Raw genomic sequence first — 22,883 nt, forward strand, 5'->3', positions numbered from 1 at the left:
CTCTTCCACTCTGCCAGTTTCCTAACTAACCTGCCCACTTGCTGCAGCCCCCGTTTGGATCACCTCGACTCAAGATCTTGGCATGCAATTGACCTCTGTCTCCTGAATGAGCCTCTTTTGGGTCTGTCCCAGCTGCTCCTCTAATGACCCTAGCTGCCCACAGTCCATTGAGTGTATGTGTGTAATAAAACTATTCCAAATCTTGCAGATGGCTTTTAGCTGTCAAACGAGGAAAGGAAGTGCATGGCATTAAGGCAAGAATCACTCTGGGGAAGAATATCATACGATAGGAAAGACTTGCTCCATTTTTACCCCAAAGGGAACTGTCCCACTCCAAGCCCCCACCTTGCACCTCAGCACTGACTTCCCTACCCTCTCCCTTTCGTGTCCCAACCCCTGAGGTTGCCTTTTCTTCTACCATCAATGCACTTTTTTCTTTTTTAAAAAGAGGAATTTGAAAGAACTGGATTCCAAGGTTCCATTTGTCACTACAGACTCCATCTGTCACTGCTAACCTCATGCTTGAGGAGGTTGGTAAAGGTTGGTGGCAACAAGGTCTGTAATGGCATTTTTATACAAAAGTCAAAAAAATAAAAAAGACAAAAAAAGAAGAGAGCTTGGGAAGGTCACTGATTCACAAAGGTGACTTTACAGGAGACAGGGAGGGAGAGAAATACACTATGCATATAAGCCACAACAGCCACCTATGTATTTAAAACTTAAGCAGGTAGCTGGCAACATCCAAGTGTGCTACAAGCTGCCCATCAAGACCCAACAGCGATAACCCTATGCTGCTGCTTTTTCTTGAGTCAGACTATTGGTCCATCTAGTCAAAAACTGTCTATTCTATTCTGATTGGCACTAGTCCTCCAAGGTGTCAGGCAAACATCTTCCTTTGGTTTGGAGACATCTGGGACTTACAAGGCACACCAACTAAAAGACCCAAGACGCTTGGCTGGATCAGTCTAAGGACCTATTGAATCTAGCATCTCATTCCTTACAACAACCCATCAACTGTATCCAAGAAGCCTGCAAGCAAGTTATGAAGGGAACAGCCCTTCCCATGTATTGCCCCCCACCAGCAACTGGTACTGCCTTTTAACAATAAAGGTTCCATTTGGCTAATTGCTATTGACAGACATATCTTCCATGACTTTGTCCAATCCCCTTTTTAAGCTATTTAAGCTAGCGGTAGTCTTACGGCAGTGAATTAGCCATTGTTTCAAGAAATGGACGAAGGATGCTAACAAAGAAATGGTTTTGATACTCAGGTGAAAGCAGAGTCTAATTTCCTAAGTGATCAGAATGGACATTTCTGGTTTGTTCAAAGAGACTCCTTCAGAGCAGCCAGCTCTAGGTTTGCAATACACTACAGCCTTGGAGAACCCATTGCAAAGCTGATGAATCTCTTGCCGAGTGAGGAACAGGGCAATAAATGCCATTATTTGAGGGGCTCACTGTGCAGTCTTCGTATATGGGGACTGAGCATGTGCTAACTGGACTGTGCATGTGCATGGCCTGCATGCAGGATTACACAGAGTGCTCCCCAAAGAACAAAGGCTCATATTACCCTTTCTTCCATTTACTATTACTCTGGGGCAGGGGTGATGGTTCAGTGGTAGAGCTCTACATTTCCATGAAGAAGGTCCGTTTTGATCCCTGACTGATTCTGTCAATGTTCACTATCTGCAATAGCTCTAGCTCACTAGCTGGGTCTGGATACCAGGATCCCAATATTAAAAGGCTTTCATGGACTTCCAACTTGTTTCCAGGACAAATCAAAGCTCTAGTCTTAGCCTTGAAAGCTCTCAATGGCTTTGGAAGAGGATGCCAGAAAGACCACCTAAACACCTATAAGACTGCCTGACATCTAAGACAATCATCAGAGACCCAGTTCTGGGACCATATACACAGGGGGAAAATACAATGACAACCTTGTCCATTGCAATCTAGGGATCCAGGCATTTAGGAATTGTCAGTAGTGTTGGTATTCATGTGATATCCCATGGTCAATGTCTGGCTCATAATCTTGGAATGGAGAGGTATACTACTCATTTATTTACTATACAGATAGAAAGACAGGCTGGCAGGCTGGCCAGTTAGCCTTGGATGACACTTGATAGGGTTATTTATTAACTTCATTTATACCCTGCCTTTCTCCCCAAGAGGGACACAAAGTGGTTTCCATCATTCTCCTCTCCTTCGTTTTATACCCACAGCAACCTTGTCAGGTTGGCTAGGTGGAGTGTGTCTGTGTGACAGGCTCAAGGTCACCTAGCAAGTATTTGTGGTAGGGTGGGGATTCGAACCTGGGTCTCCCAAGTCTGACACTTGAACCACTACTCTACACTGGTTCTCAAAACTGTTACTAGTATTTCCATAACACAAAGGAAGTCAAAACTTACTGGACACGCAATACAAGACAAACACAATACAAGAAACACCAATGACTAGAATGATCTTAGCACAGGTTGTTTTTACATCACACATGAAATCTGAAACATAAAATCACAACCCCTGAACATCCCATCTATCCACTGCCATTGGTGGTGCCACAGGGCAGTCATTTCTACCCTCAGTGGGAATCCTCTCCATGCATACCTTTTAAAAATATATTTTAATTTATATATATTTTTAATTTATATATATATAAATAAATAAAAATCTTTAAGGTGCTTTGGCAGCCAATCTTGTTTTTGGCTGAGAAGTGAGATACAATAAACAAATAAATAGCAGGCAATGCTCCAGCATAAGGCAATTCCGTAGGAGTGAGCTAGTCTCTTACAGGCAGAAGGGAATTATTTAGCATTTGTCAAAAATGCACCACAATGCCTTACCAGTAAACATGCTTACTGTAAACATACAGATACTCTTATATAATATATGTGCTTTATCTATTGCCTCTGCAGTTTGCAGATCCAACAAATTAAGCTTCTGCTGATAACAAGTGATGTCACGTAGGACCTAAGCATCAATTTTCTATGCCCTGGGGAAAAAAATTTCTACCCTCTGTGGCACACCACTCACATACAAACTCAATCTCAGGAGTCAAGAAAAACAGTTTTCTATGTTATTGCTAAATTTCATAAATATGCCATAATGTACTAACCTAGCATGTATGTGTGTAATATTACATACTAATTTTTTGCAGTTTGTTGGAACTTGTTAGCCACTGTAAATGGTTTGGCTATTGTGATTTTAATGATTTTAATTGTATTTCTTAATGACTTTTATGGACCACTCATTGTTAGCTGCTGCACAAGTTTTGGCTAAGAGCATTTGTGGCAGGTAGATGTTTAACAACAACAACAATAATAGACGTACAACCAATTTTTCCAGACCCTACTAAAGAATACCATTTCCCCCTTATACATGAACCCTAATGCCATAATATGCCAATAAAGTCTGGCTCTTAAGCTGGTACAAACAAACACAACTTTTCTTCTAGAGCATACACTTTTTTTCCATTCAGGCCAGATCCCTGAGCTATCTCAAAGGACCATTCTCTATCAAAGCTTCAGTCCTGGGGTCTGGAGCATCATGATATTTAAACAGATTTTTTAAAAAAACCCAGCCTAATTGCTAGTACTGGAGCAAGCTAGAGAAAACAGTATACAAAGATTATAACATCTCCAGCAATAGGAAGCTTCCCTGTGTTATGTAGCCAAGAAAATTAGCTTAATTAAATGTCATGAAAACATCACCTTCACTGAGATGCTGAAATAATTGTTTTTAGGTAGTTAATTGCAAGTGAACTGCTTCCCTTTCCATTTAAAAAAAAAGTTGAGAACTCTAATAACTAGGGCACAATTTATATAATTTCTTATCTAATGATCTGGGCACACAGAGTTACTTGCCTAAGGTTATACTGACATTTCAGAGGGGGGTGAGGAGGATGAATTTGGATAATCAAGACTTCACATAATGACAGTTTTATTATATGCGAACACCTGGGGCTACAATGTGCCCAGGGGGTTATTCCCACCACGTGCTTGGGTATGTGGGCTAGGGAGCTGAAACAACTTTTTGGTGGATTACCCCACGGGTCAGAGCGAAAACAGATGAAACATTTTTAAGAGTGATGGTGATGCTTTGAAGCTGCCCTGAGCGTATTCCATACAAATGCACCTTTTTCTGTCCAAGAAACTTCTGAAAAAGGAGTTTGTAAGTGTACAACATATTTCAGTCTAAACCAGAAAACAGATGGGGCTGCCGAAGGTGCCTACTGGTTAGTGCCTGTAACACCACCCAGTAGGATTCCTCTCCCCACTCCACTAATCCCACGGTAGGCAGTCTTTAAAAGTTCCCAATTGTTTTTAAGAAGATGAAAGATGAATATGCATATAAATATACAAAGCATAAGCAGTGTCAACAGTTAAAAATGCTGGAATTTAACCTGCTGGCACATATATGTGTAAGGCAAGTTGGGAAACTGGGTTCACACTGTGGGAGAAGTATCTATTACCACTCTTCTATATGTCTTCAACAACGCTGGCACAGACCTGAGCCACTCAGAACTGAGAGCGGCATCTAACAACATCCAGGAGTGCCAAAATGAGAACATCTTTGCTGAAGGAAAAACTAGTCTCACTAAGTATCTCAACAGAAGACTAGACTTCAAACTGTGTTGCTTCTAATTTGGTCGGCAAGGGGGCAACTTAACGGTTTAGCTAAGTTAACGTTATCCCTATTCCCTGGAATAAGAGAAGTTTGACCCCCAGAAAATAGATAAAAAGTCACCCGGCAAAAAGTGAACAAAAGGGGGTGGGGGAGGAAGGTGTTGGGGGAGAGGGAAAAAAGCAGAACACCATTCATCGCAGCTAACGACTTGTTCATTATGAGTGATGATGGATAAAGACTTCTCACGCTGAGATGAAATCAAGATTTATATGCATTGTTTCCTCTCTCAACTTGTGGGAAGATCATCATCATCTAATTCTATCTCTGCGGCCAGCGATGGGCATCCGGAGAGCCGGTTATCAAACGGTGCAGTCAGCTGGCAAAAGCCGGAACGTGCGGCTGGCACATCTGGACTGAGCCGCCAACAGCCGAGGGTGAACGATGACGTCTGGCGAGGGGCCAAATTGCTTGCAGACGCTAGCAGGTTCTCCTCTACAACCGCCCCTAACAGCACTGTTCTTTCTCTCTCTCTCTCTTTTTTTTACGAGAATCAGATTTTCATTGCTTCATTCAATTGCTCTCTACTGCCATTTTTTACAGCTCTTATCGTTCCCCTGGAATATGGCCTTGAGACAGCTCATCCGTGTCCTTCGCTGTGTTATCTCTTCTAACTTTTATTAAAACTTCAGCTTTCATCTGAAGATAGCTAATTAAATCCGTGACAGATTATAGACTCGTTTGAAGAGGAAGCAAAAAAAAAAAAGTACTCAACTACTTTTTCTAAACAGAACCCTGGGCGGGGAATTATGTTCTTTTTCCAATGCACTTAAAACTAAAGGGGGAGAGGAGGTAAGGTGGAGGAGGGAGAGGGAATAAGGACTGTTTCATTCATTTAACCAAGACAAGATGCTTATCTCCACCTAGTCTATAAGATAGGTTTATATTAAAGTTCTTTGTGGCGTGACAAGACCCCATGCCATTTCTCACCATAATTATTTCCCGATGTTGGGAAGGATTTTCTCAGCCTTGGGACTTTAAGGACATACCTACTAATGTGGACAGAAAGCACAGACCTACAGTCACAAAAGAACTGCAGATCTGCAATTATAATTTTAAAAGGATTTTGCAAAAAAATCTTTACAGTGCAATTGTGTGTATATTTTTATAGAAGGTAGTGCCACTATGTTCAATGGAGCTTACTTGCCAGAAAAGTGGTAGAAGTACTGAAGCCTTAAGCATGTCATTTCTGAATGGCATGAACATCGTATACAAAACAGATGAGAAGGATGTTGAAAGCGTTTTGATCTGAACGGCTTTCTTATTTGATTTACAAACATGAGAAGTTAAAATATGGTTCTCAGTGTTGATTGTGAAAATGCCCTAGACCTATGATCGTAAACATGTGTATTTGGAATTACAAGCAGGGTCCAACATCATGTTTACCCACCCCACATTTTAACACATGTGTAAAGAATCACAAGAGGGCTGTGGTGAAAGACTCATTTGTTTGCAGGCGAGTGCTGAGTGGGGGAGGAGAGCGGGGAGGGGGCACGGCGACAAAAACCACACGGACACAAAGCTGGAGGTAAAGAGGCCACAACTTTATTGAGATTACAGCTCAGGGAGCAAAGGCGTGCATAGGGCATGGATCCGAACATCAGCTGACCCGCCTGCCAAGCCGATGACCCACACACACCCTGACCCCTGCTGAGGGGGGAACCATGGGATGACAGTCAGTGGGATGCCACGTGGGTGTACACCCCTGCGTGAATCATCCCCTGCCACCTGGAAGTGAGGCAGACTGACAGCCCCCGACTGGGCATGCACCGGCCATTCCTCACTCCCCAGACCCCTTATGGGGATCCCCATAATAGGGAAACTGAGCCTGAGGGCCCTGTTTCCCCCAAATGGATCGGTGCCCAATGCCCCAATCTGCTATTTACTCGCTCCAAAGTTGTGACAAAAGGGAGGGCTGAGTGGGATGCCGCCACGAGCCAAGTGCCGAGGGGCGTGGGCAAGCTTCTCAGATCAGGGGCCCGCATCGGATGTGCCTGGGCGTGCTCACCTGGCCCCTGGTCACTCCCCGCCCCTCCACAACATGGCAGCCACCATGCCATGTCCCTGCTCGCCTCCCCCGCATCGCCCGCAACTCGAGCTCCCAGATGAGTCTGGGAGCCGTCATTTCTGAATGCTGAAATCCTCAACCCTGGATATTTGGTGTACCATCACCATGTGCTGATATTTGTTGGGATCTTCTGGCATTGCAAAGACTTTCCTACCTTAAAGGTGCATGCAGGAAAAGGTAACACAAGACGTATCCTTCAGGGTCTCTAATATTAATGAAACTTGCACCCAAATAACTACTGTGACATTTGGCATCTGTGCCGTCTGGGATAACGGTGGCATTCTGAAAGTCCTGAAAAGCACCTATTTTACCTGCTATTAAGTACTACCATGATAGGCAGAGGCGCATCTATAGATTAACAGTTTCAATTCCTATCCACCTCTGACAGTAATCATAAAAAAGTGTACATAAGCTGTGAAAAAGCAAAGACCCCCACCCATTTTTGCAGTTTCTCTCACATGAAGAACACTAGCCTTTGGTCTTTACCGTGACAAGGTTGTTGGCAGCAAAAGAGACGATAATCACAAAATCAAGATTCGGGCTTTTGCCATCAATACTAGGCCTTCACCCTCATGGTTAGTATCTCTCCTGTTAAATACCTGGAAAAGGACAAATCAATGTGTACAAAACAGCTGGGAGTTGTGCTGAGGAGGAGAAATTATTTGTACTGCTCACTGGGAAAAGCAAATTAGCGTTTTCCACGGCAGCATCAACAAATAGATTTCTAAGAAAAGGAAACAAGATGGTGACAAAGCAACACCTAGAATGTGTAGGATAAGTGCTCCCACCTGAGCCTCGCTGGGATCCTTTCCTACGCTTCAAGGCCTTTTGTAAGATGTCCTTCATGGTGACCTTCATGCTGTCCACCTGGATAAGCGAGAATCCATGAGCAGCATTTCTGAGAGGGAGAGAGAGACAGACACACACAAACATGGTCAGACCACGTTATCGCAAAATGGTCACCAGAGGGCAGCTTATGGCAGGCAAAGTCTTGGGACTGTTATCCAGTACTGGATGATTTCAAGGACAGGGAAGGAAGGGGGGGATTCTTCTAAGATAACTAAGATTCCAATGTGACGGCAAATGGTTTCTATCACTACAGAAAGCAGTTTCCATAAGTTTGGGAGCACTATATGCAGGAAGTCATCTGTCCTCTACACAGAATCAACACACATGTTCCTCTTGCATTTTCTTTGATTTTTTGCCATGAAGTATTACTATTAGAGTAAAAGAATATGAACAGAATGCATTTTTGCAAAGATCTTATTTATTTTGATTTTCAATTGCCCTGTTGATAAGTGTTATATTTGCTGATTATCACAGAAATGTCTAAAACAAAATTTTAAAAACCCATACTTTTAAAACTTGTACGCTGTAGACTCACTCCACCAAGCTCTAAAATCAGGCGTTAAACACACAAACCTTGTGTCATGATAAAATTGTTAATGTATAAGGTGCCACAGGACTCTCTTGTTTTTGCTACAACAGTAACACATCTGGAATTTGTCCCTGTCACCTGGGAATCCAGGTGCAGGTCTGGACCCAGAAGCACTGCAAGCAGAGAAAAATGAACCCTATCTAGCAAGACGTATGAGAACAGCACAGCAAAAGCTTCCAGGAATTTATTCCTGCCAATCAACTATATCTCTGGAACATCTGCATAGAGCATTAGATATTTTCTGGTCTCCAAGCCTTTAACATAGGGCAGGCTCAGGTAGTTCACTATTCAGGTCCAACAGGTCCAAAAGACATTCTTGCTGCATGTTTCTACAGCTCAAGTCCAATGATTTCTAAACCATGCAGCAGGGAATCCTGAGGCTGCTCCAAAGTTGATCTGGAGTCTCTTTCTTTAATGATAAGAGGATTGGCAAGGATGGCCTGGCATCACCTGAAGGTGGTTTCCCCACCTCTACTGATCTTCCCCTACAGTGTACAGCTTTGGAGGAGCGTTAAAGAAGCTTTAAGGTACACACTGAGATTACAGTAGGTGATACTGAGGCCTAATAGGGCTGGGCAGTGTCCCAAGTAAACTGAATGTGCATTCCAGAACATTCCCTGGAAACCTCTGCAATGTGCAAAAGTTCCATGGCCTACAAACTGACATGGAAAGGGTTCCTCAGGGGTTTGCAAACCACCACTCTACATGACCTCTTACCTGCCTCTTTCTCAGCTCTACCCTCCCCCATTCCTTCTTCAATTCAATGCTTGCCTTGTGTGTCCAAAAAAAAAAAAGAAAAAGGTTGTATATCCACCATGCAGTTTCTGTGATGGAATTGCATTTTGCATGCAGAAGTGGGGGCAGCAATTTCCATGGATCCTCCCTCCCAATTGCAGACCCTCACTTTGCCCCCTTTACTGTTCCTGAAGGTCTGCTGATTGCCAGAAATAAAATTTCAGTAAGCTTAGTGGGCTGCAGCTAGAGGAGAAACAGGAACATTCCACTCCACACAGTTTTTGTGGGTTGGAAGACTCCCTAATATTCTGATCTGGTCATCTCTAATAAGAGGATGCTTTACTTCTGCTAGAGCAGCGCACCTTACTTCATTCTCATACCTGCCAGCCTTTACAAAAGTCCTGCCCACTGCTTCAAATCTTTCTTTGTGTAGTCAGCTCTCTATTTGTAGTATCTCCTCATGCATGCAACAAAGTAAAGAGGGCAAAAATGGTCTTGCCACCATGAAGAAGGGCAGGGAGATATGCACCTTGAATACCAACTCGGGTCTTCCTACTATAGAATATTGTGAATATTATTAGAAAAATACCCAAACTCCACCCCCCTCTACAACCTGTGAGGACAAGAAATGTTCTCTTCTTCTTCTCTGTTAAAACACCAGCCAAGTCTCAGAATTCTGCATATACTGCTGGATCCTTTCAACAGTCAGCTGGATTCTTGCCGTATGGAATGGGAATGGGGGTGCGCTTAGATCTCTTGGCTGCAGAGGGAGCCTGTACAGCTTGGTGAAGTATCACAGCTGGAATGTTGAAAAGCACACAGTGGGACTGGCACACATTTTACAGTATTCATATTTTGTTTTGAAGATGTTGAACTGTGCTTATTTTTGTAAGTCACTCCATGCTTTGAAAAAGCAGGACAAAACCTAGGGGCTTAAATTCTAAAATTCCTGAGCTGAAAACATACACAAAAATCTGTTTTGAGCTGTTACCATGACTCTCCGAGAATGGTAACACAATCTGGGATTCTTAGGCATTATGAAAAACACCCCTTGAAAAATCCATGTTGTTTTTCGTGTTTGAATGCTTACTGTATACCGTTAGATGCTTCAGGCATCTTGTTTTTCTTTGATTGTCCTGATTTCCCAGGCAATGGCATTTCCCACTCAGATCCTTGCAAGGGATCAGGAGGTGAGTCCTCCTAGCCCACCACCTTTGGAGACAATCCCCAGAGAAGGAATTTCCAGGAAGGAGCCTGTGTCCAGCTATGAATGCTCAGGCCACTGTGTGTGCAGCTCCAAATTTATACAAGTAAGTATCTGATGGGGGTTCTTTAGAATCAGGGAAAAGGCTGGGGCGGGGGGGGGGGGGGAGCAAGAGCCCTGTCTCCACCTGTGCTGTCCCCTGTCAGCAAAAATCAGCTTCTATGGTTTTTAAGGTGACATTATTGAAGCTGATGTGTGACTCTAATCAAAGTAGTGAATGCAGAGATAACTCGTCAACAAACATATCATGTAGCTTAGCCCTCAGACTCCCATGCCCCAGCCCTTGGCTGCCTCCTCTTCCTCCAGGAATTCCTTAAGCAGTAGTACTAGTCAAGGCGCCCTACAGTGGAAGACGTGTCTCATAGCAATTAGATGACTGATTTACCATAAGCAATCACATACATTTTTAAAAAAATCCAAACAATTTTCAAAATAAAAAAATGGATGCAGACAGGATTTTTTTTAAAAAATGCTAGTGGCTGGGGCTCTGCTGCTGGGCCACAGACATTCTGCAGCCACTGTGCCCCACCACGCCGCCCCCCCCCCCCCCGTCAGTAGGAACCAGTGGAGAGAAGTGCACCTGTACTGAGAGGCACCTCTTCAGGGGGTCTGTAAAACCAAACCCCTTTGTATATTCTGCTTGAAATTTGGAGGGGGAAGGGTGCCTTTAGATTGGAAGAAGGATTTTGTTTTGTGCAAATCTGGTACCATTATCTTTAACACAGCTGTCCCAGCTGTCCCTTGAATCAGTTCTGCATTGAAAATAATAGTCCTGAATTTCTAGAACTGGTCCCCCAACAAAAACAAACAAACAAAAAACCACAGATTTGAATCTTGGACCAGCAATGCCCTACCCAAAAATCAGTAATCATGGTATTGGCTCCCCCCCATCCCCCCCAAATGCTGGATCCAAATTTACAACAATTTTTTTTCTCAGAGCACACCCCTATCAAAAACATCTTGCATGAAATAAACAAACAGCCTGCCAGGTGCATGGACGGCAACCTTGCAGGGACAGTTACACAATAAAGACATCAGAAGGGAGAAAAGAAAGAACAGGAATGGAAAGGAAAAAAGAATCTGTTTGGGGGAGAAAAATCACAATTTTTGAAGGCTCAGGAATGTTGCTAAAAAAAAATCTGGAGATCCCCTTGCTGTGTTGCAACCCCTAAATAACCCCAAACCGACAACTTCTATTTTAGTTATCTCCCTACCTTGCAGCTTCTTTTAATTAAGGAACAGTCGGAGCATATCCATTCTGGGGTGGGGGTGCCATTCCCTGAACTTCCACCTGACTTAAAAAACAATTCTCTTGCTTTACAGCGATATGAAATCAGGTAGGCAGGATTCTACTGACTGCTCTGTGAGAGAAACGGAGTGCCAGTATCACATGTAGGTAGGCCTTACGTTTATAAACTAAATTTCAGCATCATGAATTTAAATTCAACCAGTTTTTGCCATTTTCCATAGACTACGTATACTCCCCACCCTGACTTCAGCAGCTGCCTGCCCCTTCCCCCAGTTTAAGTTCATTAAAACAGCAACGCTTGCTGAACTTGGCTGCAGGCACAAAGGCCTAAACCTTTTCTTCCATGTTCAACAACAGCTCAGAAAAGAACAAAGTTTGAGAACGGAGGCTTGCATGGTACGTTGTGGCACCAACTGCAGTGCTTGGCCAAACTCCAAAGCAAATGTTAAGAAAATGAGTTTAAATACAGAAAGCAAGGTGACATGAATATATAGGAGACAGGCAAAGTGCTCACTCAGAAAAGCAGGAAAAGGGCGAGTGGGGAAAAAAAATCTCTCTCTCTGCTATTTTAAAGCATTCATAAAAGGTGTTGACTCAAAAGAAAAGACTACTTAATAAAAAAACAAAAAACAGAACCAAGCCTTTTCCTAGACAGGGCAACTTCAAGTTGCTAGGGGTGTGACATCATACATTTAAATGTTTCCTCACCTCTGAAACCCCTCCATGCACATGGAAAACAGTGTATCAAGGAGAAGGAGCATGTTTGGTCTATTTCCAGACACGCTCTTTTTCTAAGTGCAGAGAGGTCCCCCACCCCAACAGAGGAGTATTGCTGCATGCACTCTCCCTGCAAGCAGCCAGAAGTGGTTCAGTCCAGAAAAACCCCTTTGATTCTGCTGATCATATCAACTGGGCTTGAAGACCTTTCAAGTAACACCAAAAGGGGAAGTGATGTAAATAAAATGGCAACGAACTTACTTGGCTTTGTAAGCGTTATTGGAGAGCCCTCCCCATCATCCATGTCCCCCCCTCCATACCCATGACTGGCCCATTTTCAAGAGCAATGCCCCCAACCACAACCCCCCACTGCTGCTGGATTCAATTCTGTATTAACTTGGACACACCTGTCCTCTGTGAACTCTACAGCCTGAGAACTGTCAAGTTAATTGCTCTGAGCAATTCTGAATCATGGCTGAACCTCGGCCATCCTTTACCTCAGAATCTGGAGCCTGTCCCAGAACCAATCTTGAAAAGTTTATTTTAACTGATCAAAGCAAAATAAGGGGGGGGGAAGGGAAGTGCTGGGGGAGGGGGGAGAAAGCCCCGCATGTTTGACTATATTTAGCAGAACTGTTCAGTAAAGCGAGGGCTTGGCAAAGGCTGTGGAATAGAAAGTGTAGCTTGAGATTGTAAATGTTGGGATGTTTGTTCTGGATCCAGGCCAGGTGGACCCACAAGGTCAGTCAAGAGTCTTGGGCTGACAACCAAGGTCTAGCCTGGAGGGCTGTTTGCTGGAAGAACACGCCAATGGTACTTCAGAGTCTGCAGTCAGATTCTGCGGCATTTCCGGCATGGTTCAAGATCCCTCAGAAGATGTTATAGGGCTTGAGCCCCCTACAATTCCTCCTAGCATAACTTCTGCATTCCAGATCTTGCCTTCTCTCCTCTTCTGATGCAGCTCCTCTCTCTGACTTGTAAATCTCTATATTGCTTCCTTGGTCATGTGCGCGTGCGCGCGCGTGCACACGCACACACACATACCCTTTGCTCTTTGGCCTCTCTCTCTTGACTTCAGTCTGGAAATCTGGCAGTTGCCAGCAGTTTCCATCTACGACACTGGCTGCTAATCTTTCTGTCTAGTGTGCCACAAGTCAAGTCCAGCGAACTGGAGTGAATCACTCGACACAGTCCTCATCCAAGTCCTCTTCCTTTTTTCTGTTCCCCCCCTCATCTTATTTGTTATACTGTGAACTTTTTGAAAAATTTACAGGGCCTGGCACATGAGGCACCCAGATAATTTAACAAACATATGCAGTTAAAATCAGCCGTTGGATAGATCTATGCAGGATATGTGCATGCTGCAATTTTGAAACTGCCCAGCATCGCCATGGAATTGGCTACTGGGCAAAGAACTCTCAACTGCTTTTTTTAAAAAGTTCTAGTCATTAAAGCTGACAATACTTGGTAAAAATCACTCAAACCAGATTTTGGTGCTTGTGGCACCCCCCCCCCCCTCAACAGGGTCCTGATGCACAAGTTGACAGTTCAGGACTCCCCCCCCCCCGCCCAAGACAGGAAGGGACATAGAACCCCTTAATAACATCAGACCTAACACTGGTTCAGGTCAGAGTCCATCTATCTGAGTGCTCTTCCAACCTGCATTTAGTGTTCAGAAACAGGCACAAAGGTGGCAGCCTGATCCTGTACTTTATCCTCAGATCTAGTATTTAAAGGTATACTGCCTTTCTTTTAGCTTATCATCATCTACAGGTCTTTAAAAGGGGACTAAGCAAAATGCATGGAGACTAGGTCCATAAATGGCATGTCCCGAGGCAGTCTACCTCTGAATACCAGCTGCTGGGGACTATAACAGAGGGGAACTTTGGTTTACTTCTGGGCCTTCTAAGGGCACTTGGCTGGCCACTGTGGGAAACAAGATGCTGAATAGGTCTCATCCAGCAGTGATCTTACATTCTTTTATCATGGAAAATAGCCACTAGATTTGGACTAGCCTCTTTTAAAATAAGGTAATAGCTGTCACCCACGTCTTGAAGCTCTGAGTTCCATAGGTTAATTACCCATTGTGTGATGAATTATCTTTCTTTTTGTCAGCCTTGACGCTACAGCAAATCAGTTTGATTGCATGGCTTGAGTTCTAGTTATTAAGCAAAAGGGATCAAAACTTACAGGGTCTCTGTTTCTGAGTAAACATGGCCACAGGTATCATCTCACCAATTAAAAAATTAGCATTTTCTTCTCTGTATTTTTTGAAAACACTAGACCAGGAGAAACCCCTTCTGTTGGCTTCCCCCTAACATTCTTCCCTCCCAATCATTTTACGAAAACATACCTGGGTGACAAGGTTAAATCAAGCAAAGGAAAATCCCTGGCACTTATCATCCGCCGGCATTACTGATAAATTGCACAGTGGAGGAATAAAGGATTACCTTCTGTATTTTTTCATTACACTTTTCTTTTGTTACAGAATACATAAATCCATTGTGGCACAATGTAATATGTATCATCGTGCTACACCTGTGGACGCTTCATAGCGGCTGCCATGTCTGTGCAGTCAGAAATGATGAGTGAACCCCCCGTGAATGTTAATGATAGTGATCATTCTGAGGTAACTTGGCTTTCCATCTTCCTTTACAGCCTCGACGCTGGAGCCAGGGTGGCAAGGTTCAGGAGAGGGAAAATGAAAAAACAGGGGAGAGAAAGAGAGCCAAACGAGAACTCCGGCGCCTCGGAAAAATGTGCAGCACCTCACCCTTGGGCTTGGCTCGGCCAAATCCATTAACACTCAGAGAAAAAACGAGAGAGAGAAACAAATAAGGGTTGCTGCTTATTCTCTCTTTAAGTCTGCGCACAAAACATTCCTCTGGTGGCTCAGCCCACTGGTGAAAAGAACATTGGTTGGAAGTCCAGGTTCCAGGGCAAAGTTCAACTTGATTCAGTCGCCCTGGATACCCTCCAGCCTCTTAGAAGCTTCTAGGTGGATGCTTTTGCCCAGTGATGGTCTTTTTCATTAAAAAAAAATACATCCTTTCTTACAGTCCCAAGTGGGACCCTCAAGATAAAACACAGAACAAGAGTGGAATATGAAAGATGTGTGTATATGCTGTTGTGCGTGACACTATTTTAGTACATGGAAGTAGCAATTACCAGTGGTAGACAGGCCCAAGGTATTTTGGTGCCTTGGCCAGAAAATGGCAGATGCAAGTTAATCTGGCTACTAAGTGGGCTTCATCTGGGGTAGGTGTATCCTGAGATCCTGTACAAGTGCAGAACTTTGGGATTCCAGAATGTTCTCCTGCAAATGCACCACTGGTTGCTAGCCTACATGGTATACTGATTTGATCCAGCCTGTAATTGTGGATCAGTTATTGTTTATTTCAACTATATCTCGATATAATTGTTGAACAATGACTAAAGCTGTCTCTCTTTCCATCATGTATACTTGTAGAACAAGGAAGGGTTCTAATCCATGTTGGGGACAAAATCAAAGCATGATTTTATCATTATTATGGAAGCTGTTAATTGACAGTAGGACTATGCCAAATATACCTCCAGTTTTATTAGGCAGGAGGGAGCACACTGCCAGAAAATACTTGCAACGGATAAGGATTAACCTTTTTATTCTTTTTGATGCCATTTTGGCCCCTAGCTGCTGCTGCTTGTACACACTTTCCCCTCTTGGTTTTTTATTATATTTATTTTGAGTTTAATTTTAATTCTGTTAATCTTTAAAGTGCTAGAGGATCTTCAACAGACTAACACGGTTAATTCATTGGAATTTATTTCTTCAGGGGATTTATACTCTTCCTTCCAAAGCGCACTATGCAAAAGTTTCTTCCCTGACAGTCAAAAAACTGACTGTAGTCAAGCCAAGCAAGGATCACATATTAAAAGGGATGATGACACTGTGCGACAGGACCGATGCGATTTGGTTATATGACGACATCACTGAGGCCGAATGATGTCATTGTCAAGTAAAGGACAGAGTAATAGCAAACAAATAAGTAAACTTTTTTTGCCAAACTGCCAATTTCCAAACAATCCTTCTGCGGGATGGTACTTTTCAAAACTGTAGAAAATATCCTCTCCCTCCAAATTATGTTCTTTCAACCACTCCCCAATATGGAGTGAAAAGTCAGATGACAGTTGAATTTTAGAAGAGATCTTAAGTGCTGATCAAAATTAAATAACCTAACATATTCTAACAGAGACTCTGTACAGGAACTACGCAGCTATACGCTGCCTTTTCACCTCTGAACTACATGCTTCAGACTGATGCCTGTGAATGATCCAACTCCTGTTGAACTGTAGATTAACAGCTTCCATAATAGTGATAAAATCGTGCTTTGATTTTTCCCCCCAACGTGGATTAGAACCTTTCCTTGATACAATGCACTGTTGATTATGTGAACTGAATTTTCCCTGGAAGAATTTTTTTTAAGCTTGGAACCATTTGTGTTACCCACACTTAGTATCTGGCTTAGCTACTAAGCATCTGACTTAGATGTTCCATGCAGACAAACACGCAGGGTTGCTGCTGAAAATGGCAATCCTGAATCAAGCGAGTAAATAATTTCTGATCTTCTGTCATCAAGTTGTGCATTTTCCTGCTCCAACCTGCCATCACTGGCTACTGCTACTGTTACTGTGAGAGGAAAAGTAGAAGCACTCAAGACACAATGACATTGCATCATACTTCTTTTGCTATGCTTTACTGAGGAGGGGCCACTGCATTTTCAGAAGCAGCTATGTTTCAGTTAACATTTAGTTCCACACTCATTTCTTTCACATCTATGTTGGTTAAGCACTATGCTCATACTGTGTTACAAACAGGTAGGGAATGGCAGGATAGATGCCTTGAGTATTCAGTTTGGGAGTCCCCAGGCAGTTGTGTTACAAAACCCTTAAAACTATGTTCATGTCTGTGCAGAATGGGGCAAAACCCTAAAAGGGCTGGCCCAAGAATTGCTGAGGAGGAGCCCAGCAGCCCCGTCTTCACTAGCTATGAGTTAATGCTTACGGGATGGCAAGCACTAGGTTAGACTTGGCTTAGAAAAATCCTGCTTGAAAATCAAAGCGGTTTGCTGGGGAAACTCTGGACCAAAGGCATCCCATTTTGTCCCTTTCCAAAAGCCACCAGCTCGCCAGACTAATGGCCACTTCCAAAGCCAGAATGGCTGCCCTCTGTCTTCTCCTTGTACAACTTTGCCAGAGTCCTTGGAACTTGCCAAATTCGGTCATGCCTGCTTAGCTTGCTCGACTGATTGTGCCAGAAAAGAAAATAAGACACAGATGTATTTGAGCGCTTGGAGATGCCAGTAAGAGAGACAGCTAATGGCTTCATTTCGACCCTCCCCTACCAGCTGGGCACAGGTGGGGGGATAATGAGGTGCCTCTCCCTAATCAAACTCAATTATTTACTACTCTCCATAACCACAAAGACATTACTCTCAGCTCAGAATATTAAACTCGCTGTAGGCTACTCCCAACCTCTTCCCACTTGTATTTATAAGCAAACTTCAGTGGCTGAGAGTTTGCTTTGGCAGAAGTCTTTGCTGCGTAAAGTTTTGCAAACTGCTTCTGCTGAATCAAGTTCCCCAACCAGCCCCCTGATTGTTAGCTGGGCCAATTATGTCACCTCAGAGAGTAGATTTAATATGAATGTGGGACCAGTGATGGATATTTAATATTGCGGTTAGTCCACGCAGCAAGGAGTAATGTTTCGCAGCTCCTCATGTCTATGTCGGAATGTATGAAGTTATAACAAGTCAGGCCACTGGTCCACCCAGCAGACTGTTTCACGGACTCTGGCTGGGAGTCACTCTCCAAGGTCTCAAGCAGAGGCCTCTCTCAACCCAGCTGCCTGTGTTAACTGAAGATGCTGCAGCTTAAATATGGGACCTTCTCCATGAAATGCATGTAGTCTACCAGTGAAACTGCCCCTAAGCAGCTGCCAGCAGAACTGGGGCAAACTGTAACGCCCCCCCCCCCAACAAGGGCTGCTGTTCTGTCACAGGATACTGGTGTTATAGTGAATATTACTGTGTCATCATGGTCTTCTGGGATTGACTCCAACTGCTGGCTTTAAATAACAAGGGTCTAAAAAGCTTGGGCCCTTACATACCGGCTCTCACTACACTGCAATCTCTTAGACTGATTAAGAATGCCCTCAATTACTGCATTCGAATGCCATCCTGGAACAGGATGGGAATGTAGAACAGTGTCCCCCTATAGGTGCCCCCTGTAGGAGCCCTTTCCCATTGAGATTTGCCAAATCTCCGCCACATGGACTGAAGGTATGGGTGGCCATAACTAAGGTGCAGAACACAAGGCTTTGAATGCTGCCAGTTCCAGGTTCAACTTTTAGATCTCAGAAAAGCAGGGCTGGGAAAGATCTCGAAGAGCTGCTGCTTGTTAAAACAGGCAGTATTGGGTTAGGAGAACTGATGGTTTGACTCAGTATAAGGGGGCTTCATGTGTTTACACCAGAGCTGTATGAAATTAAGCATTTTTTAAAAAGCTTACAAGTTCATTTACAAATTCCACTTCTTTCAGGCACCCAAACTGACGACTCCATGCTAGGGGGCATGGGGTAGGTTCAAAAAAGTGGCTCTGGCTCCAAAATAACCCCCAGATTGCTAGAAGCTAAAGGCAAGTTCATAGAGGAAGAAAATAAATAATCACTAAGCAATTTAATTTATAACAGGAGATCCCTTGAAAAGCTCATGCCACGTTGAGCTACTAGAAGAGAGCATTTGTTTGCACCTCACTGAGTCAACAGAAAAAAAAGAGTGGTTTCTTTACACCTCACTGATGGAAGGAGATGGCTAGATGCCGTCGTCGTCGTCGTCGTCATCATCATCTCTGGCTGGAGAAAAGTTAATCCTGGCCTTGCAGGGTGTATGTGAAACACTGATCTGCCTTAAAAGTGTATGCAAGTAGGTTTAGTATGGCCACAACTTGCCTAAGTGCCAAATTTTCAGCCCTCTGGATTTATCAGGATCTTTTAAAAAATTCTGTAGCAGGTAGATAAGGGAGCCATCCATTTATTTCTTACTTCAGTAATTTCTAAACATACACATGGAAAATCTTTGCTTCTCCCCAGACACAGCCCTTGCCGAGAGAGAAATCAAGTCAGATTTACAAACACTGAGTCTGATCCATTCCCATGGCCGGAATTCACCAGGACAGTGACAATGTTTGTATTTGCCACAGAACAGAAAGGATGTTTTTACACACACGTACCCTATTGTTTTATGCATCACATTCACATGTTATTCACAGATGTATTATCCGCTGCTTAAAGCTCGCAAGATTTACACTCTTGCCAACACACACTTTGCTTCTGATGCTGCAGTGTGATTTTGCTCTTCAAAACAAGCCTATCTAGAAGAAGATTCTTAAAATGGAGCTCTGACTTAAAGAAACACGGCTCAGTGTTGTTTAATGTAAATTGTGAGATGGGCCAAGTCACGCTGTAGCTTTATGCCATAAGAAGACCAACTGAGGCTCCAGTCCCCAGGATTCCTTACAACATTTTTCTTGCTCATGCATGCAAAGTAGACTGGCGAAATAACTTGGGTACCAAGTGAACAACAAAAAGATTGGTCAATTGTTAGAAACATATCCCTTCCTCTAATTCATTGTGCCAAATCACTTTCTTTGTGCCCGTTCCCCTGCTTGTGATACACCGCAGTCAGGACTGCATAAAGTCAGCAGAGAGTCTTACCACTGAATTCACCACCCTGAGGATAGCTTTAGGTGGGAAGCTGTGTTGGTCTGCAGTAGAAAAGCAAGATTTGAGTCCAGGGCACCTTAGAGAACGACAAGATTTTCAGGGCGTAAACCTTTTGAGAATCAGAGCTCCCTTCTTCAGACTCTTGAACGCTTACAACCCTGAAAATCTTGTCAATCTCTAAGGTGCCAATGGACTAAAATCCTGCCATCCCGAGGATATCACTTTTTTAAAAGTTTCTAATGACAGCAGAGGTAAGCTTGAAACTACATGGGGTAGGGCCTTGCAAAACCACCAAAGCTAGAGGTGAGACAGAGCTGGAACTTGGGTGGCAGAGATGGGAAAACTGGGGGGATGGGAGGGTGCAGGCAAGCATCAGGGTCCTGCACAGCTCCACCTGAACCTCCCCCGTGGCTCAGGGACGGAAGGATCACTCATGCACAATAGGGAGTTATATACACGTTATATACAAGGGTGGAATAAAGAGATATAAGACAGATATGAAACGCATACATATGTATTTTTCTATAACTTATGTAGGTTCGAAAGTCCTGCTTTTCTTGGCATAGATTTCAGACAGTCTGGAGACAAATACTTGAAGTACGGGTCTAGGGGATTCTTTCTGGATGGGTGATCCTATAAATAGCCCTGAAACATCCACCACTGTTATCCCTTCCAACTTCCTGCTTTAAGTCTCCTTCCTCTGAAGGAACATAGTGGCAGGCAGGAAGGGAGTAATGACTGGAAGGCAATGAGATGGCCAGAGGAGTAGAGCTCCACCTGCTCTCTCTCTCTCTGTCATTAGCTGCCTCCCCAGTGGCTAAGAAAGGAAGCGTCTGGAGAGGGGAGGGGGGGGGGAAGACTGTGGCCCAGGGGTTCAGGTAATGTAAAAACGGAACTCACATTCGGACAAAGAGTGACTGTTTGGCAGCCAAGCCAGGTGATGAGTATTTCTCAACCAGAGCCAGAGTGCTGAAGCCGAACTTGTGAATGGGCTCGTTGCAATCCAAGGGAGGAAAATCCGTGTCCACTTCGCCATCGTCCTCAGCAATGTGGAGACAGTAAGCATTGACATTGTCGCTGAAATAGAACAAGAAGGTGAATATATGAAGCTGCCTTCTAACACATCAAAACCCTGGTCAGCCTAGCCTAGGATCACCTACTTTCGCCGACAGCAGATCTTGCCCCCCCCCTCCTGCCCTCCAATTTCAAGCTAAGGTCTCTCTCAGCCTAGCTACCTGAGATCTATTAACTGGACAACTTGGGCACTGAACCTGAGACATTCTGCATAAGAAGCACAAGCTCTACTATTGGGCCACAGTCCTTCCCTGTGCCAAGAGGATTCAATCAAGCCTGCAGGGGAACACAAGGGACAGTTCTGCATGTTTTTTCTCCTTTTCAGTTCCTATCACAGCACTGAGATCTGTGCAGCAAAAAGAGGGTCTTTAATCAGGGGCAAGGGGATGCCTTTGATGATAACTGGTGTCTGCACAACTGGGTTGGGGGCAAGAAGGCAGACCAGGAGGAGAAAGGACAAGACACACTAAGTTCTCACATATTTGCAACCTCCTCCACTCCCAATACACCTCCCCCCCCCAAAAGCACAGCTTCCCCCCAAACGTTTTGTTATAGTCCTAGAGAACTTGCCCACTGATTGGTATACTTTTAGTTTGGTCCTAATAAAAGGCACGGTATGGGTTTTGCTTTTGGATCTTGCTTTTGATGAACACAGCTACCTGCAGCCTCTTCCCTAAACAGTTCCACAGGCTCAGGGCTAGATGAGTAGCTGTCTGCTCACTTAGCTCAGGAAGTCACCCCTTAGTGCTAAAGGGCAGCTATGAGATAGATGTAGACTGCTGAGGTTGAAGACTAGGTAAGAAGGAAGCTTTTCATCTAACAAGCTCAGCAGTCACAAGCTATGGCACTTACGGGAAGGGGGGAGGAAGAAAGAATTTCCCACAAGTTCATCCTCTGCTCACAGACCCTCAATTTGGTCTTCATCGCTTTATTTATACCCTGCTTTCCTCCCCCATGGGGACCACAAAGCAGCTTACAACATTGTTCTCTGTGCCTCCATTGTACCCGCACAATAACCACCTTGTGAGGTAGGTTAGGCTGAGAGCGGGTGACTGATCCACGGTCACCCAATGAAGGAAGAATGGGGATTCAAACTTGGGTGGGTCTCTGAACTTTTCTCATTTGTTTCTTATAAGATAATAAAAGAGATCTATTCCAATCCAGTCTGCTGCACTTGATTCTTTTTGCTATGCTGCCAGCATTTTGTTTGCTTCCAGTTTGATATGGAGAGCTGCCTAACTGTTCACAAGGAGCAAGGGTTTCTAAACTCGGCAGTTTAAATTTGGAAGTTTTAATTGCATGAGTGATGCTTAAATTAATTAATAGCAAAGCACATGCTAATTGTTTAATTGGTCGCTTGATCTATATAGATCATTTTTTGTGTGGAATTAAATGAGTTGATTTACAAAGTTTATTGATTGGATGTGACAATGAATTATTTCGCCAACTACCTGATTTGCAATTTTCCCAATTAATCCACATACCTTGGGTTGCAACTCAGCTTACCAAGAGTGCTAACTCTGGGTGATCTATCTGTACACTGTCATGGCTAAGATATTTATTATACCAAACAGGTAATAATGACAATTAAACTTAAAGTAACCTGTAAATTCGCTAAACGGGTGGCTAACAAGGGGGTAATCCTGGTCTGTCAGCGGCTGTAAACACTCCAGTTCCCTGTAGTGGGGTTGAGAGAATTTGTTATGACCTCCCCCTAACTGTTAAACTGATCTGAAAATTAATTTTAAGCTTCAGGATGGAAGCAGTGTACATAACTGCAATCAAAACATACATAATAAACTCTCATCTTTTAGTATCATGAGAGGGAGAAAAAGTTCTCTTTGCCCACCAGGCATAATTTTATAAATTATACCATGTCCCTTATCTCCTCCTGCACCGCCA

At 43.7% G+C, this 22,883-nt stretch overlaps 1 protein-coding gene across 2 annotated transcripts in view; it reads right to left on the reverse strand.

Moving 5' to 3' along the window:
- The window catches only part of MAPKAP1 (MAPK associated protein 1), a 186,789-nt gene that overhangs the window by 64,194 nt on the left and 99,712 nt on the right, over positions 1–22,883 (reverse strand). For both annotated transcript variants that reach the window (XM_054997531.1, XM_054997529.1), the window contains exons 6-7: positions 20,808–20,984; positions 7,534–7,643 (exon numbers count right to left, since the gene is read on the reverse strand). In XM_054997531.1, coding sequence (XP_054853506.1) covers positions 7,534–7,643; positions 20,808–20,984 — 287 coding nt within the window. The remainder of the gene's footprint in view (positions 1–7,533; positions 7,644–20,807; positions 20,985–22,883) is intronic.

Source organism: Eublepharis macularius, chromosome 14, assembly GCF_028583425.1.
Source record: "Eublepharis macularius isolate TG4126 chromosome 14, MPM_Emac_v1.0, whole genome shotgun sequence".
Classification (NCBI taxonomy): Eukaryota; Metazoa; Chordata; class Lepidosauria; order Squamata; family Eublepharidae; genus Eublepharis; species Eublepharis macularius.